This window comes from Cryptomeria japonica, chromosome 2 (assembly GCF_030272615.1).
Source record: "Cryptomeria japonica chromosome 2, Sugi_1.0, whole genome shotgun sequence".
NCBI classification, from domain to species: Eukaryota; Viridiplantae; Streptophyta; class Pinopsida; order Cupressales; family Cupressaceae; genus Cryptomeria; species Cryptomeria japonica.
The window spans coordinates 359,485,830-359,503,371 of NC_081406.1; the positions used below are offsets into that span (position 1 = coordinate 359,485,830).

Genomic DNA, 17,542 nt, shown 5'->3' on the forward strand with positions numbered 1-17,542 from the left:
ACACCTAGTCATCAAATAGGGAATCTTCTAGAAGATTTCGTCCTGCATCTCTCTCTCTCTCTCCTAGCATACTCCAAGAATCTAGCCAATACAAAATCTAACTCCTCCATGGAAATGCTGGGTAAGGTATCTTGCTGTAAATCAATTACGTCCAATGCATCTGAGCAAGCATCCAAAGTGTTCTCCCAATTTGGCATGAGCTTCTGTGAATTATGAACATGAATCAACAAAGAGACCAAATCATTTATTTGACTCTTCTTCAAAGAGTCCAACTGATTGAAATACATGAATCTCATTTTGTCTCTTAATTCTGCTAAGTGTAAGCCACTGGCCTCACTAACATCAACCCCCAATAACTCCTCAATGGAGGCAAGGATGTTCAACTGACTATCATGAATAGATCCTTGCATCTCTGCACAACTTAGTTGTGCGCTCTCATAAGTTGATTTCTTCATGGCTAATGAACAATACTAGCCGTGAAAATCGTATCTATCTCCATTGTGCACAACATTCTACCTGACCAATGTGGACTTAGGAATCTTCTTCAAAGCTCTGAGGCGTGGAATAGTCTTCTCTTGAATAGGTCGGAATTCTTCCCAAACTCCCTCCAAATACTGCATTCTGAATATGAGCCCTGTTGTCTTGTCAAATGCCTGGACAAACTGAGTAAGGAAATCATCCGCTTGTCTCTTTGTATTTTCAATCCATTTCTCCACCTCCGAGAGTGTATCTCTCGCCGCCTCATAATGTGAATGTAGTCCACGATCAATTGCAACATGGGAAATAAGGGTGGGATTCTCACGCCTTATTCTTGCAATGTACTCTCTAAGTCTGATATTCTCTTATTTGTACTTGTCTCTTTTCTCTATCTCTCTATCCATTCTCGCACTGATTGCCTTGAGGTTATCACCAACCTCCTGAAATTCCTGCTCTCTTGTAGTACGGCCAAGGGCAACTGAAGTAATCTGGAAATCCATGGGAGTAGCAATGTCCGCTGTCACACCTCCAATAGGAACAGCCACCTACGCAAACCACATTCTTGCCTCATCTCTAGCTATGTGTGACAAAATCTCAGCTCTCTTAGGTTCTTTCTCCTTATTGCTTCTAGCTAAGTAGTTATCAATAGGTCATGCCTCTATCATTTTCTTACTTTTCTCCATACTCCTTATCAACCAATCAGGAATAGCGGCCATCTCCTTACCATCATCGAGACACATCTCTCGATCAAGCCCTCTCAATATCGAGATAACATCATCACCATCATGATGATTATCTCTGGTCAAATCATATACATTCTTTCCCAAACTAACCTCCAAAAGGACAGTAGGGGATCTCAACTGATCATCATCCTCATTAGGTGGAGTAGATGTTGCTGTGGCATGTAAATCCTGAATATTCTCTGATAGTATCGCTGTGTTGGAACATTGCTCAGTCCCCTTGCTTTGTTCTGGCACTTCAACTTCCTTGATTGATGAGACACTGTGGGGTGGTGAAGGAATGATAGGCAAAGGAATGATAGTGTTTTGCTTCTTCTTCTTAACCTCCTCAATCTTCTTCCCTCTAGCCTTGACTTCTTTTGGTGTGTTCTTCCTTCTCTTGGGAGCTTGACTCTCCTCATCCGCATGAATCTTGATATCATTGATAGTCCTCTGATCATCTTCGGAAGAGGATTCCTTCGGTTTCATCTTTTCATAAATGAAGGTAACGCCCATATCAACTAATCTGTTCATCTGAATATCCACCCATCCTCGGGAGAAACTCAAGACCTCTCTCATCAATACATTCAAATCTATTTCTTCTGGTTTTGACCAAGTAGGCAATAGAATCGCCGCCTTCATTTCATTTTCATATTGTGGATGTGTATGATCCCTGTCATCTAACACTTGGTCAAGAATGAGGAAAAGTCCACACTTCCTCATGAAATCCACTAACATTCTCAACCACATTCTTCTCTTTACTGCTTGCTCGTCCATCAGGTTGGCCCAATGATCTTCTATGTCTACCTTGTGGATGAACTTTTCTCCCCTGATTCTTCCATCTTTCTTATCTGGATCAAACCTTTTTCTTCTCTTGTATGTTGCAAATCGATAGAATGCAAGTTCCTCACTTGCTGTGCTGGCTGCTAAAGCGGATTGGCAAACCTCCAATGTCTTCCCAACTGAAATAGGAAATGACATGCCCGTTTTGTGCTTTTCCTTCTGGATGGAATCAAACTCCATAAGCTGTCTCACCACTTCCAATAAGATCACTCTGTCAGAAGGATACCTAGGAACCCTGTAGGGTTTGGATTGAAATCCATGAATCCTAAAGTATGTGAAAGTGGGAAACTGTATATACCACGATCCATATTTCTCTATCAGCTCCGTTGCCTCCTTGGACAACCTCCTATGGACTCCACCTTGCAACATTCGTGTTATGTAAATTGTGATTACATCATTCACTCTCTTATAATCTTCAATTCGATACATGTTCAGCTGTGGATAGCACTCATAACTCCTGAATTGTCCTTGTCCATTCCCGACTTCATCTTTGCATATCAATCCCTTGTATGTAACAAATCGTGCAAGAAGGTACACCAAATAGGAAGTCATGGCGAATGACCTGGATTGCTCTACATTCCTCAGTTGAAAATCCAGATTGTCACTTATGATTCTAGACCAATTTATCAATGTTCCTTTCAGACAATCCTGGATGAAATAGAACATCCATCCATCGTATATTGCACCCTGCGACATCCCCATCACTCGGTTAAGCAGGAATACTAAATCACTATATTCCTCTTTGAAGTTTGTGCACATGAGTGTCTTGGGAGCCTTAGAATGATGAGTCCTAGGCTCTATCATCCACTCCTTGTTCACTATGGTTTTGCATGCATCCATCTTCTTTTTATATTGGTCTTCATATTCATCCTTAGTTATATCTCTCATGTCTGCTCCACGTGGAATTCCAAACACCTTAACAATCGCATCCTCAACAAGGTAGGCAATGATGGCACCCTTAGGAGTCTTGATATTCGGGAGCGAGGATCATAACATCGTGCACACTCCAGGATAAGCTCACTGCACTATATGGATTGCGGAAATCCAGCGGATTGATAAATGCCGCTCTTCATAATGTTCACATAAGCTGGGGAAGGAATCTGGCTACCAATTCCGAACATACGCTGTCGCATCTAGCTCATGTTCAGGAAATGAATGTTCGTGTCTGTAACCTCCTTCCCTCTAGATGACATCTTGGATTCTGGATAGAATCCAGCCTCAACTATCTTCTGTTGTTCTCTCCTTTCTTTGAGTCCGGACTTCGACATTGTACGCATACGAAGCTAGAAGTTAGAACTCCGGAAAATATTCCTGACATAAATTCTGATTTCCTAATGATTTAGACAAATTTGGGTATGGAAATCAGGAAAATAATCCACACTCAAAATAGATTTTAACAATAGAATGCAAAATGTGACAAGGTGGGGTATAAAACCCTCATGAAATTCATTAAAATCAATAATTTTCAGACCAAAGTCTGAAAACACCTCCTTATACTTAGAAATTATATTCAAATTAGAGTGCAAAGGAGTATACAGGATCAAACAATGACTAAGGAAAGGTGTGAAAGGTTATGTTTTCACACAAAATTATGTCTGAAGACACCTTCCGAAGTCAACAATGGTTGCCAGTAAATCTGAGAACAACCTGCAACTTCACAAATCAATCTCTAAAAACATGTTGCAATCACCCAAATGTGCACAAGCTTGATGAAAATTGATTTCAATGGTGAAAACAATCAATCCGGGAATGCAAGTATGGCTGGTAAAAAGAATATTTTCTGAAGACAAGTCTGAAAATGAATTGTTTCAGACTTATTTCAGACTTACCAGCACCTTGCAAAGTAGTAAAAATCCCTGAAAATGATTAAAAACGCCTTCCAAACAAGATCGCCAAAAATGACAAGTGGCTGGAAATGGAGTTTTTCTGAGGACAGCCTCCCTACAATGAAGTTTCAGACCTGCAACAACTCAGAAAAGCTCCGAAAATTGACTGAAAACGCCTCCAATCAGCCTCTAGGCAAAATCGCCTTAGGTGGAAATCAGCTGGGAACAAAGTGCAAAGTTCGAAAATCGAACTTCCAGCCAATAGTGGAGGTAAAAAATCTTCAGCAATGGTGGATATATCAGGTCTGAAAACAATTACCAGCAACTCCCAACAATGGCACCACCACCCAAGGAGGAAGAAATCACCAAAAATGGAGGCAAAACCTCCCCAAAATAAAATCGCCTTCCTCCAAAAATGACGCCACCTCCAAAAAAATCACCAAAGTCTGAAAAATGAATCTTCAACACACTCCAATGGCAGCCAATAAAAATCGCCTTGGGCTGGAAATGAGGAAAAATGAGCAACAAAACAATCTTCAACCCAATGTGTCAACTTGACACTTCACCAAAATTCGCCAACTGGAGGAAAAATCGCTTTAGCAAGCACACACTTTGCAAATATAATAATATAACAATGCTGGCCTCCTCCTTTTAAACTTGTTTTCACCTTGAACTTTCACTACACAAACAATATGGGATAAACAACTTGTACTTATACTTGCCTGGCCAAAAATTGATTTGCTTCTAGAAGGTAAAATAATTAAATGCTCATTGCATATCATTTATTAATTGTTTTTTATTTTTAAATAATCGTTTGCACTTCGTAAAAACAATTAAATTTGGGGTCACTTTATTGAAAGATTTTAAAATTTAGATAAAAAGTGACCAACATCGGAAATTCGATTTTAATTGGGATAAACATCCCAACAAAATCATTAAAAAATCATTAAATATCCCCTTTGGGGGAAAATCGCCCCAAGTAGGGATAAAAATCCCTATAAAAAATTTCATCAACTTGCACAAAAATCCTCTTGGGGAAAATCGATTTGGGTCTGGAATCAAAATTTCAACTTAAACTTCATCACTTAGCACAAAAATCCTCTTGGGGGAAAATCGACCCTAGTCTGGACAGTCATCCAGACACAAAAATCATCAAAATATCTCCAGTGGAAATTTGCCTAGGGTCTGGAATGATTATCCGCATAAAAATCCTCTTGGGGGAAAATCGACCCCAGTCTGGATAGTCATCCAGACACAAAAATCATTAAAATATCTCCAGTGGAAATTCGCCTAGGGTCTGGAATGATTATCCGCATAAAAATCCACAAAATCTCGTCACAAAAGGGTCTTGGTGGAAAATTGATCCATGTCGTGAATCATCATAAAAGTCATCCGTAACCTTATCCACACTCCCAGTGGAAAAACGAAGGTAGTCTGGAAAAATCCCAATACTTAGTCAAATTCTTAGTCATCTGGTGGAAAATCGATCCTAATATGGATTCTGAATGGGGGAAAAATAGGGCATGTTTGGATTCCAAGGGAAATCCATGTCCAGTTTGGATTTTGAGTGGGGAAAATCATGGGTAGTCAGGAATATGAGGGGAACCTCTAGTGTGGAATTTTGACCTTTTAACCCTTAGAATATGGATTTTCATCCATAAAATGATGATTTTTTCACTCAAAATCGCTAGGAAACCTCAAAACTCAATAAAACTCATTTGGACTTGGGCAAATTCACCAAAAATTTGAGCTAAACACAAGGAAACCTATCGGGGTAAAGTGCAAAATCAACTTGAATAACTTCCTAGGAGTGAGAAAACAACTCCAAAAGGTCCTGAAACACCTTAGTACTTTAAAATTACCGACGTGGACGTTCAAAAACACGTTAACGCTCAAAAGGTTTACACTTAGACAAAAATTAGGATCATTTAAAATTTCAACTTTACGTGCTTGATCCTATAACTTCAAAAACCCTAAATGACAATAGGCATGATCAAAATTCCGAGACTCCGGCACGGGAAACTTAAAATTGCCTACTATGCTCCCAAAACCCTAAACTAACCAAAGCGGAAAGCAGGAAAGAGGGGGTCCCTGTTTGCAATGGGGCGATGTGTGAAAAGGTCACAACAGGAAGGAAACTTCTTTAGAGGACACACCATGGTCAAAGCGGGGGGCTTCATCAGAATCACAACTAGGATCCAAGCATCAAACTGACTACTTTTAATTGTTGCAGTTTTTTAGCATTTGCTATTTTTGGGAGTTGGCTATTTTGAGATTGCAATTTTTGCGAGTTAGTTATTTTGAGATGATCTTTTGGAAGATCCATCTATAGGCTTTCTATTTTTAGACAACCTTCTAGAAGGTCTATAATATATATATAGAGATTTTTTAGTATAAAAGATCTATAATTCTATTTGGAGATTTATTGATTTAGATTTCAAATTTGTGGACCAAATTGTATATCGAGCTTGCTTTTTGTGCAAGCAAACTAGTTATAATTTAGGATCTCTAGTTGGATTTTTATTCATTTACCATGCAAAACTATGTAAATACTTATAAATAATTGCACTGAGGTTTTTAGAGGTGATATTCAAACCTATTTTTCTTTAAGATTATTGGTCAAGCTCTTATTTAATCTTATGTATTGTGGAAGTGGATTAAATTGTGCAGGCTTTCTCTTGCAAATCTTATGAATGGAGTAATTGTAGCTTTGTATTTACTCCTTTTGATTTGCTTAATGTTGTGTGTGTAATGCAATTGTAAGTTTTGCATTTTACTAACACCTTGTAGTCTTTGCTTTTGGCTAGAGAGCATGAGCATTTGCTAGCTATTGAGGTGTTTACTTTCAAGAAAAGATATAAGCCTGTAATATCCCCAATAGGAGTATTATGTGAAGTCTAATTGGTTTAGCTCTGCTCAACACAAATGTCTAGATCTTGCTTCAAAATCAGATCGACTGCAACAAATATTATCCTCAATATACTATGCAGAAATTAAGTGAAAGCTCCTAGAAATGTGACAATGAACACAACCATTCACAATAATTGATTGCTCTTATTAATTTAGTGTGATTTCAACATATAATCAGCTTAGTATTACCAGATCTTTGTGGAAACAACAGAAGCGAATTCTACTATTCAGGAGTGTAACAAATCTACAGCAATGGTGCTAAAGGAGCCACCTCAGGAATACAAACCCTAGGCATTAAGGGAGCTGCCTATCACTCAACAAATAGGCGGTAGAAGCTACCCACATAGCAGGTTGTTCTAGCTCAAACACAATCCCTCTATAGAATTGCACAATGGTGGAATAGGGGATTTCGTCCACTAACAAACTGAGGAAATCAGGGGGAGTCCATCTGGCGATCTCTGATGATATACGTATAGGATGTCCAATCTATTTTATGAAATGAATTGATAAAACGAGCATACCACCACTGATCTTTGACTTAGCTTAAATAGGCACTTGAGCACCCGCTTTAAGTCCAAAAGACAATTTTAAACTCTTTCCTTTTCCCTCCAAAGAATCTCACTCACAATCCTTTTTCAGACAACTTAAAGAAATAAAGCTCAATTACATAACACAAAAGGGCACTATAATGAGGCATCCACTTTAAAACACTTAAGTGGTTACTTATAATGCTATTAAATATTACAAATCAGTTCCCTAATTTATTCCCTAAGCCCACGGGGAGCGTAAAATAGGCTTAAGGAATAGCCTGGAATCTTATGGGAAAAGGGGACATGACAAAATCTCTCGTGTAAAGTGCCGATAAGCCTTGTGCCCTTACCCGAGATAAAAAAAAAATGCAATTTCTGTAGTTTGTTTGCAAACTATGTTGAGAACCCCAAGATTTAACATGTACGTTATGTAAAAAACTAGATGTCATTTCTTCAGGTTCCAGAGTTTAGTTTTGTTTCTGTCATAAGGGAGTTTCATGCTCTACTTTGAAGAAGGTTTACCCTTATCATTCTGTTTTGTGCTGTTCTGAAGGCATGAAATACAGAAAATCAGCTGCCCATTTACATGGTATGATTGGAACTGAAGAAATTCGATTAACAAGATTTACACGAGATCAAGGTGTACAGCAGAATTTTTTTTTAGTATGAATTTTTAAAGTCTTACAGTTACAAACTTACACGTTTTCTCTACTGTACAAAAGTAGAAGAGCTTCTACTCCATCCTATGCAGAGCCAGTTGGTTTAAGTTCAGTTTTCAGCAAAGAAACACTACATGCAATTGCTGATTGAACAGAAACAATGATTCTCCTTCTTTGCCTTGGGGAAATAATATTGGTCCTTTGGCTCTTATAAGTGATCTTCCTTCTAGATCAAGAAAGGGATTTCCAAGATTCTTAGGTGATGGTAGTCAGAATCGAGATGAGCATATTTCAGTGTTCACAACAACATGTGGAATTCTGGGTGTTGCACATGATGATGTTGCAATCCGCCTATTTGTGGAATTTTCCAAGAGCTATGTACTGGCTCATGTGTTTATTGTTTCTTATTCCACAAGATACAGACAATCAGATCCAAATTGTTCCTGGTAACTGATGTCACTTCTGCTACCTCGAGTCGACTTGCAATACTTCAAGCTATCTAATCTGCAGTAATGATGAGTCCATTTCTGTTTCTGAAACAAGAATTTGAATGATATTGATATCCAGTGAGTGATTCTTTCTTGACAAGCTTACCAATTACTTCATGACATTTATTTTCTGCTTGGTTAGTCACTTAGTCTTTTGTATGTAATCACTTTCATGCCACTTGAAGCTGGTATTTACGAACAGTGACAAAACATTTCTCATGCTGTTACGTTGGGTTTGCCATGATAAGTTATAATATACATTTTGCCTAATGCATTCTTACAACTTAAAAATTTCACAAAGCAATAGTACAGCAACAATATATTACAGAATATAGCCGCAGATACTGTCAGCTATGAATGCAGATGACAACAATAGTTAAGAATTGATTGATTAGCTTGATCTATCTTGAAGATTTACCAACTTGGAATGAGTTCACGGTTTCACCTATATATAAGGTTTTCATCAAAGGTTGCAAATCGGACTCTTGCTTGGTGTTTAACTATAATGCGACTAAATGCACACAATAATTCCTTATGCTGCATACAGTAGTGGATGCATTTTAAACTTGGGCAATACAATTTAAACTAGGATAGTCATCTTATGTTTATTATTCTTAGATAACATGTTCAACATTACTAAAATTTTGTTATACTGCATGCCCTTATTTTAGTCATCATTTTTGTATTCTCAATGCCTTCTGTTATGTTTGGTTGCAAAGTGCTGTCATCATCAAAGAGCAGTATGGTGATGGCAACCGCAAAGAGAATATGTGGCCATTAAATCCACATATCCATAAGATTAGATTATTTGATATCATTCATATCCAAAATTTTATTTGGCTTCTAAGGGTGTCATTACTTCACTGTTCAGCGACCTTATTTTTTGAGAAAGGTGAGAATGCTACAAACTGTCGATCTATGTTTGTACAAGTAAGGGCTATTGTTAAATTGATATGCCAAATTTCTGTCATTGTAAATTTGCAATCTTTCTATTGCATCTTCTTGTATGTTGTTCCTAATGTATAAATTTACTGTTTTAAAGACTTTGAGCAGGCATTTTCTGTGATTAGGTTTTGTTTATTTAATTAAATATTAATTTTGTTTTGGTTAGATTACCATATTGACTGCTTCCGAATATTGCATTCTCTTTTTAATTTTGTTTCATCCCATTCTGCTTAAGCCATTTTATGACAATGCTATTTGTTATTCTTGTTGTGTTGTTAATGCAGTCTGCCATACAAAGTAATCTGCAATATGCTGCCCTTAGTTCTCTTAGACGATTGCCTTTAGATCCTGGGAATCCAGTCTTTCTGCACCGAGCTGTACAAGGGTATGGTTTTATTTTTGTGCAAACTTGTCATTTTATTAGGATTTACCAGTAGTGTGTGCCACTGATAATGCTTTCGGGATTTTAGGAAAATGCTTTTAACTTCTGGATACATTCACACATTTTGTTTACCTTGACACTGGGTACTTTGCAGAAAATCTATTTGTGTAACACATTTAATGTCTGCTGTTTTGGGTCTCTCTGTTGGACCAATTATCAGGGTAAAAAGGTTACAAGCCAATGCTTCAATTTACATAGTATTCATGATATGGTGGAATAGAAAGGTGATTTATATAACTGTCACAGAAGAACTCCAAAGTGAGTGACACTTGAAGATAACTTAAAAAATGATGAACAAGGATCCATTTGAGTTCTTAATATGCAAGTATATCTTAAGACGATCAGAATGTACATTAGTTAACTGAAGATACCACACTACATAGTTTGTGTCATGGTAGTGCAAAACATACATGGCAGTGAATGAGCTGATCAATTATACCTATCCCTTTCCACTTCCCAGGTACCTACCCAGAATTCTAATGACCCAACTATATGCTAATATAATAATAAACACTAACACAACATAAACAAATTTTGGTTCACAAGTATCCAACAAACCCCCATTGCTCCAAAAAAGGAAAAAGTGGATGATTTGGAGCATCTGTGAATTTGGTCAACCACCAACTCGGCCACTTTGTAACTTGGTCATCTATCTCCTGGTTTTGATCAAATTGTGTTGACACCTATACACATCCTCTGGATGTCTGACTCTTTGTTCCATACTCTGTAGTGAGCAACCCTTGTCAATCCCGTACATCCAACGCCTTGTTGACATGAACATGCTGAAGTACATCATTCAGTATGTGTTTGACAATGCCATAGTATGAGCAAGATATGGCATTGCCCATCTACAATGACTGATATCTTTGATGCATTACACTTATCACAACATTAAGATAACACCAGTTGTAAACTGATCATGAAGACCTTCCCTCCCCCTATTAATCAAGAGGTGGAAAACACAATGACTTACCTATTGCTAGAATACTGCTCATCAAAGCTCAAAAAATTGAACCAAAATCGCATGCCACATTATGAACATTACACTGAATGCTGTACTGCTAATGCTGAAAATAAAAAACTACAACTAAAATTCTATCTAATGCAACAACTGTATCATGAACACAGCAACATCTACCATATTGGCCAACCAATACTGCAACAACAATTTGTAAACTGAAAAAAGGCAGTCAATCCCACCAGAAATGCTACCTAAGCATTTTACCCAATCTCTAAGCGAATTGCCAACCCGAGATTGGAATAAGCCTCCATCCTTTTGGTGGGTCCTCCAACCTACTCTAAGTTCCCTCCTTAGTTTTTGTCTGCTAGATGCAGTGGTAATAACTTCGATAACTCGAAGAGTATAAGGGACATGTCATAGGTTTTCATTCATAATTTGAAGGTTGTGGTTGCAACGAGTTTCAAATTTCCATATCCATTATGTTTGGACTGGATGAAATAAGATCTAATATTGACTGAATATATGCAAACACAAAAAGAATAATTAAAACCTTATTCTCGTCGCACTACAAATCTGTGAAAAATAGTTCAAAATATATGGCAAATCCCAAATCCCAGATGGTAACTTGGTTAGAGAAGCGTTAAAAGAAAAAGGAGTTATCTTAACAGCAATAATAATTTGAAGGTGGTGGTTGCAACTAGTTTCAAATTTCCAGATCCATTATGTTTGGATTGGAGGAAATAAAATCTAATGTTGACTGAATATATGCAAACACAAAAAGAATAATTAAAACCTTATTCTTGTCGCACTACAAATCTGTGAAAAATAGTTTAAAATATATGGCAAATCCCAAATCCCAGATGGTAACTTGGTTAGAGAAGCGTTAAAAGAAAAAGGAGTTATCTTAACAGCAATAATAATAGTTGTATAGCTGTTCTTTGGTTGGTGTGGTATTATCACACCTTTTGTACATCTTGCTGTCACTAGAGGGTTCAACAATGTCTGCCACAAACTGCATTTTTTTCTTCTGCCCACGGCCCAAGACCTTTTGGCTGAAAAGAATACATTTTAAAAATTTTTGATACAAGAAATAAGATTCATACAATAGAGGTTGAGAAGCCAAAACCAACACATTCAACAGTGCAATTACCCAGAGTGGTGTCAAAAAACAAAGATATCTGCTGTCCATAGAGATCTTATAAAGCACCTCAAAATGATTAGAAGAAAACAACTGGCCAACTTTTCGATGTGAATTCCACATCCTTTGCATCAGAAAAACCTCCTGCAAATTGTATTTCATAGGTGGGAATGAGAAATGGTTGCTGTGTATCTACTTACAAAGCAGCACCTGTTCAAAGTATTAAAGTATTTATTGTTATTGTATTTAATGGTCATTTAATTTAGTTGTTTAGGCAATTTCCTTTTCATAGTTAGTTTCTTTCTAGAATGTTTCTTTCGTATTTCTATTCTGTTCGTCTTGTATTCTCTATTTAAGGAGTGATCGTCTCCTTTATAATCATCGAAAATCAGTCAATTATATTTCATGGTATCACAACAGAGGCAGTTTTTTAATAAAATTCGTATTTTCATTACCTGGAATTTATTTCTAGAAGTTTTTTATGAAAAATTGTGGTGGCGTTGTTACTTGAAAGTTATTTCAAAAGTTTTGATAATTTATTAAATAAAATTGTTGTTTTTTTTTTAAATTTTCGTGAGAAATTTTTAGAAGGGTTCTATTGAAGATTTTCAAAGTCTGGTGGGGTTTTGCATGATTTTTTCCTAAAATTGGGGTCATGGGGTTTTACCGTTTTTCCGCAAAATGAAAGTTTTTGCCAATTTTTTCACAAAATTGTGTGTAATTTCAGCTTTGCCTCGAGTGTTTTGCCTATTTCTCCATAAAATTGTGTTTTTTTGCAGCTTGTTTTGGGTCACACCTAGGGTTTCTAGGATGAACGATGTTTCTCTACAAAAGTTTTTGAAGGTTTTTTTTACAAAATTGTGGGTGTTGCTTCTTTTGACTATTTTTGGCAAAATCGTGCTCGTTTAGAATTGTGAAGTTTTTTTGAGAAGCCGATCTTGGTGTCTCTAGATAATGGGAGGGATGGCTTCATTACCCAACATCATGTTGGAAGGTTCAAAGGATTATGGTAAACTTGGTCATATCCAAAATTCTGCAGAACTAGGGAGGGTCTCACTAGTTTGTTCATGCCGCAAAGCGTTCTGAGGAGAAGGGGACAGCCTTCTATGCATTCATGGCCAAATGAATTGCAGATTTTGTCTAGTCTTCTGTAGCTTAGTTAGTGCAATGACCAGAAAGGGAGGGTATTAAAGTATTTATTATTATTGTATTCAATGGTCATTTAGTTTAGTTGTTTAGGCAATTTCCTTTTCGTAGTTAGTTTCTTACGAGAATGTTGCTTTCATGTTTCTATTCTCATTCATCTTGTGTTCTCTATTTAAGGAGCCTTCGTCTCCTTTATAATCATCGAACATCAATCAATTATTATTTCATAGAGGATTTAGCTAGTAGGTTGCGAGTCAAAGCTGAGATCTACCCCTTCTCTATGCAGAACTAAAAAACTACATTTATCACAAAACCTGTAACATCTCCATAACAAAGCAAAATTTTAATTCCTATGCAAAATTATAAAATATCTTTTAATACTCCCAATAATGACACAATTGAATTCTAATGTTAACTTTTTCATAAAATCCTTCAGATTCCACTTAGAAACAAATCAGTTGAGTTTGATGGTTAAATTTGTAACAGAATCCTTAAAATCTCCTCGAACAACAAAATATTAATTTTTTTTTTGCTGAAATTGTCATGAAATCCTTAAGTGAATATGTGAACAACACAAAAGTTAGATTTCATTGCTAACTTGGTCAAAATACTTCTAACATTCTTCCATCTTCTTCTTGTGGCTCTAATACTAATCAAAAGAGAGGAACACAGAGAAAAAGAAGCATAACAAGTATGTTACTGGTTTTGTTATGGATACTGATTCGGGTTCATGAATCCGACATTTTTTTGGGGTTCGTTCGTATACAAAAAATATAAAAATCATAAATATATAAATATATTATTTATGCAGCCTAAAAGCATGAATTAAGATTAGAATATCACATAACATCATATAAACAACAAAATTACCATAAACTTGAATGCCATTGAAAGCATAAATGGTAAATATTATAAAATATTCATCATTCAAACTTCAAGTTCAATATGAAAATAATAATATCAAGTTCAACAATTAGTTTTAATCATCAATATCATCATCATCATTGACAACGGATGATGTAGGAACATTAGATGAACCTCAAGCATTACAAGTCCCAGTACCAGTGCCACTTGCAATAAAATTGTGTTGGCTTTTGGATTCAAGTGCAATATGTTGGGAAGTGGAAGCACCAAGTTAGTATTCTCTAGCTCTATATCTTACAACTTTGTGTCCTCTTCCTTGCTGCCATGTTGTTTGTGCAAAAGGAGGTGCAATTTGGAATGCACATATACTAAGTTCTTTGCTCTTTTTGAGGGCAATCTATTGTGCTTTATTGAATAGATGAAAGAATATGTGCTCCACTTTTTCTTAGATGTAGATGAAATAGCAATCTGTGAAGGCAAAGTAAAGAGAGAGATTTATACATTATAAAAATATTTAAAAAAAAAACTATAAATGAAAGTTGAAACTTTAAAGACTAAAAAATAAAAATTTATTAAACTTGTGATATAACTTCGATTACAAGAGGTTGTTGTTGGCCATAGAACTGCCACCAATTGTGAGCATCCTTCTTAAACTTATCACAAAGAGCCTCAATACATTGACCATTTGAGTGTACAAAATCAATTAACTTACTTGTGATTACATATTGCAAATCAAGATCAGAGAAGAGTCTACGAAATGTTGCCTTGTACCTGTCAACAACTTTAAAATCTTTATATGGGGCAATCCTTGTTGGCATAGAAAGAATCTTAGCACTACAATATTTTGGACTGAATCCAAAGGCAAGAAGATGTATTGGGGTGGTCATTGTGTTCCGTTTTTCTTCAATAGTTGTGTGCACTTGTTTCAAGAAAGTTTCTCCAGGGTCTTTCTTTTTTGCATTTGTGATGCTTCTCATCTTCTCAATCATTGAGTCGATTCCATCATATATTTATTCCAAGCAAGGCTTGTCCATTTCAATATAATGAATCATGCTCAAAATGGGTTGGGTGAAACTAAAGAGATACTGGACACGATCCCACCAAGAGTCATCTAGATCATCTGTATAATATTTGTTGCCCTCAGTGTTGTTTTACCTCCACATGGAACCATTTTGGCTTATCAAGATGCTAGAAAATGCCTCTTGAACTTTCACAAGTCGTCTCAAGACGATTGGGTTAGAAGCGAAATGGGTCTCAACAACCTATTCAAAAAGTAAAAAATAAAATAATTAGAAAAAAAACTTTAAGGAAGAATTGGATTACACAATCAAATTATGACTTAACAGTTTAAAAAACAATTTTCTAGCAACTAAAGTGAAATTAAAATATAAAATTTTATACTATTTCACTTACTTTTATAGCTCCATTTTTGAAAATGGTCTAAAAATCCCTTGTTACATGTGGTGGTTGGTGATGAACATTTTTTTGTTTTCAACCTTTGCATACAACTGTTTGATCCAATGATTTCTTATTTTTTGTAGCATAAGATTGAGAGAGTGGATTGCACATGGTGTACAAAAGATGTGAATAGTGTTTCTCAACCAACAACTCAGTAGCTCTACAGTTCTCTGTGTTCGTTATGACTTGAACAACATTACAAGGTCTTACTTCCTCAATGGTTGTGATGAGAATACAAAATAATTGTCCATCTTTCACTTGCCCCTTGCAATCCATGGCTTTCAAAAACATTGCCCCTTGAGGGGACACTGCTATGACATTGATCAAGGGCTGATTTTTAGCATCTTTCCACTCACTAGGAACAATGGACACCCCTATTTCAAATCCATCAATGAATCTTGTATGTGTTTGACCTCTTTTTCCAATAAGGTGCCTGGTACCTTCTTATAACTTGGGCCCTTGTACCCTTTTTAGAGCTTCATTCATTTTTTTCACTATTTCTTGGCCATATGGTAAGCAAACAACATTGAAAGCCAAACCATTTGCATAAATTTATATCTTGCTATGTGTTGATTGACAATGTTTTAAGTCTCATTTTAAAACGTAGTTTCCAAAGGTCTTTAAGTCTTTTGTTTGTAGTGGGTTCTTCATTTCAAGAGTGGCAAAAAATGTGTGGCTCTCTACCACAACATTGAGATTTTATGGGGGCATTAGGGACTTCTTTTTCTTTGATCTTCTTTTTGCTAAGGGGTGATTTGATCTATGACCTGCTAGTTCTTTTGCTCACTCTTGCTCCATAATGCATGCTATCACTTGGTCCAATGGCATAGGTACACCATTCTTTCTAGGGCAATCTTTGAGGCCTTGTTGAGGTATACCACACAAATGGGCTTTCATTCGACTATATGAACTTGAATATCTAACATCACATCCCTAGCAAATCCAAATATAACCCTTACATCCCTAGCAAATCCAACTTAAAAACAAAAGATGGATATATGGAACCTCTCTCTTTTGATACATTTATAGAACAATGAAAGAAACTTAGAAAAACAAAGCAAAGAGTTTGCTTTCTATTTGTAAAACAAAAATGGAGGAAAAAATTGAAAAAAACTTACCTCTTTGAAAAAATATTCTTCTATGATCTTGGCAGCGAATGGACACTTGTAAATATGTAGGAATGACTATGGAATCGCTATAGAACCTTCAAAGATCAACCTTCAACTCCCTTTGTTGATTCAACAAGCAAAAATTGATATTCAGCCTTTTGGAATGATATTTGTTTTTTGAATAGAAATGAGCTAAAATAATCTTTTTTTGGTGTTAAATATGTTTTAGAAGTGACTTTTTAGGGTTTAAGATTCGTTTTATCTCATCGTTGTGACCATTTCACACATTGCCCCATTGCAAATGGGGACCCCCACTTTTTTCTGCTTTCTTGGTTAGTTGTAGCGTCTTTAGCTATTAACCTAGAAGTGCAGTGTCTCAGGTTCTCAAGAGGTGATCAAGTCATGCCTGTCTCTTTGGGTGGAATTGAGATTAGGTAGCTTTCAAGGCTTGGCAATGAATGATATGATGATCATTTCATTTGATCATCGCCATCATAAATGGAAACAATGAGTGCAAGTGTTGAGTCATAGGAATTGGGAGGTCAGATGCAAGTCACCCAAAACCCCGACCTCTTCATCAGCACTGTCAATGACCCCTCAAAATCCTGCCCTAGGTGTGGAAGTCTTTTACTTGGCAAAATGACCATCCCTTGAGGTGATTGAGCAAGTAAAATTGGTTATCTTTGAGTCACTGTCAGTGAAGGTTGAAAACCTCGACCATTGTCAGTGCCCTATGTAAAGCCTGACCACTTCCAGTCAATGCTCATCCAAATCCTTGACCTACCTTATACCAGCCAGTGGGGTCTCAAAAGTCCGACCACCTTGAAAGCATTTCCTGTGGCCCTTCAAAAGCCTGATCAAGGTGTGGAAGTCTTATACTTGGCAAGATGAACATTGATTGAGGTAAATGCTTGATGTTTTGGGGGATAGTGATAAATGACCTAGGTGAAATCTTCTAGCAAAGACTTGAGATTCTTTAAACCAGCTAATGGAACAAGTGAAGTTGACACCTTTGGGTCACTGTCAA

At 36.5% G+C, this 17,542-nt stretch overlaps 1 protein-coding gene across 1 annotated transcript in view; it reads left to right on the forward strand.

The window, feature by feature from the left end:
• Positions 1-17,542, forward strand: part of LOC131065259 (uncharacterized) — a 197,852-nt gene that overhangs the window by 59,975 nt on the left and 120,335 nt on the right. Inside the window, exon 8 of the mRNA XM_059216654.1 lies at positions 9,682-9,782. Coding sequence (XP_059072637.1) covers positions 9,682-9,782 — 101 coding nt within the window. The remainder of the gene's footprint in view (positions 1-9,681; positions 9,783-17,542) is intronic.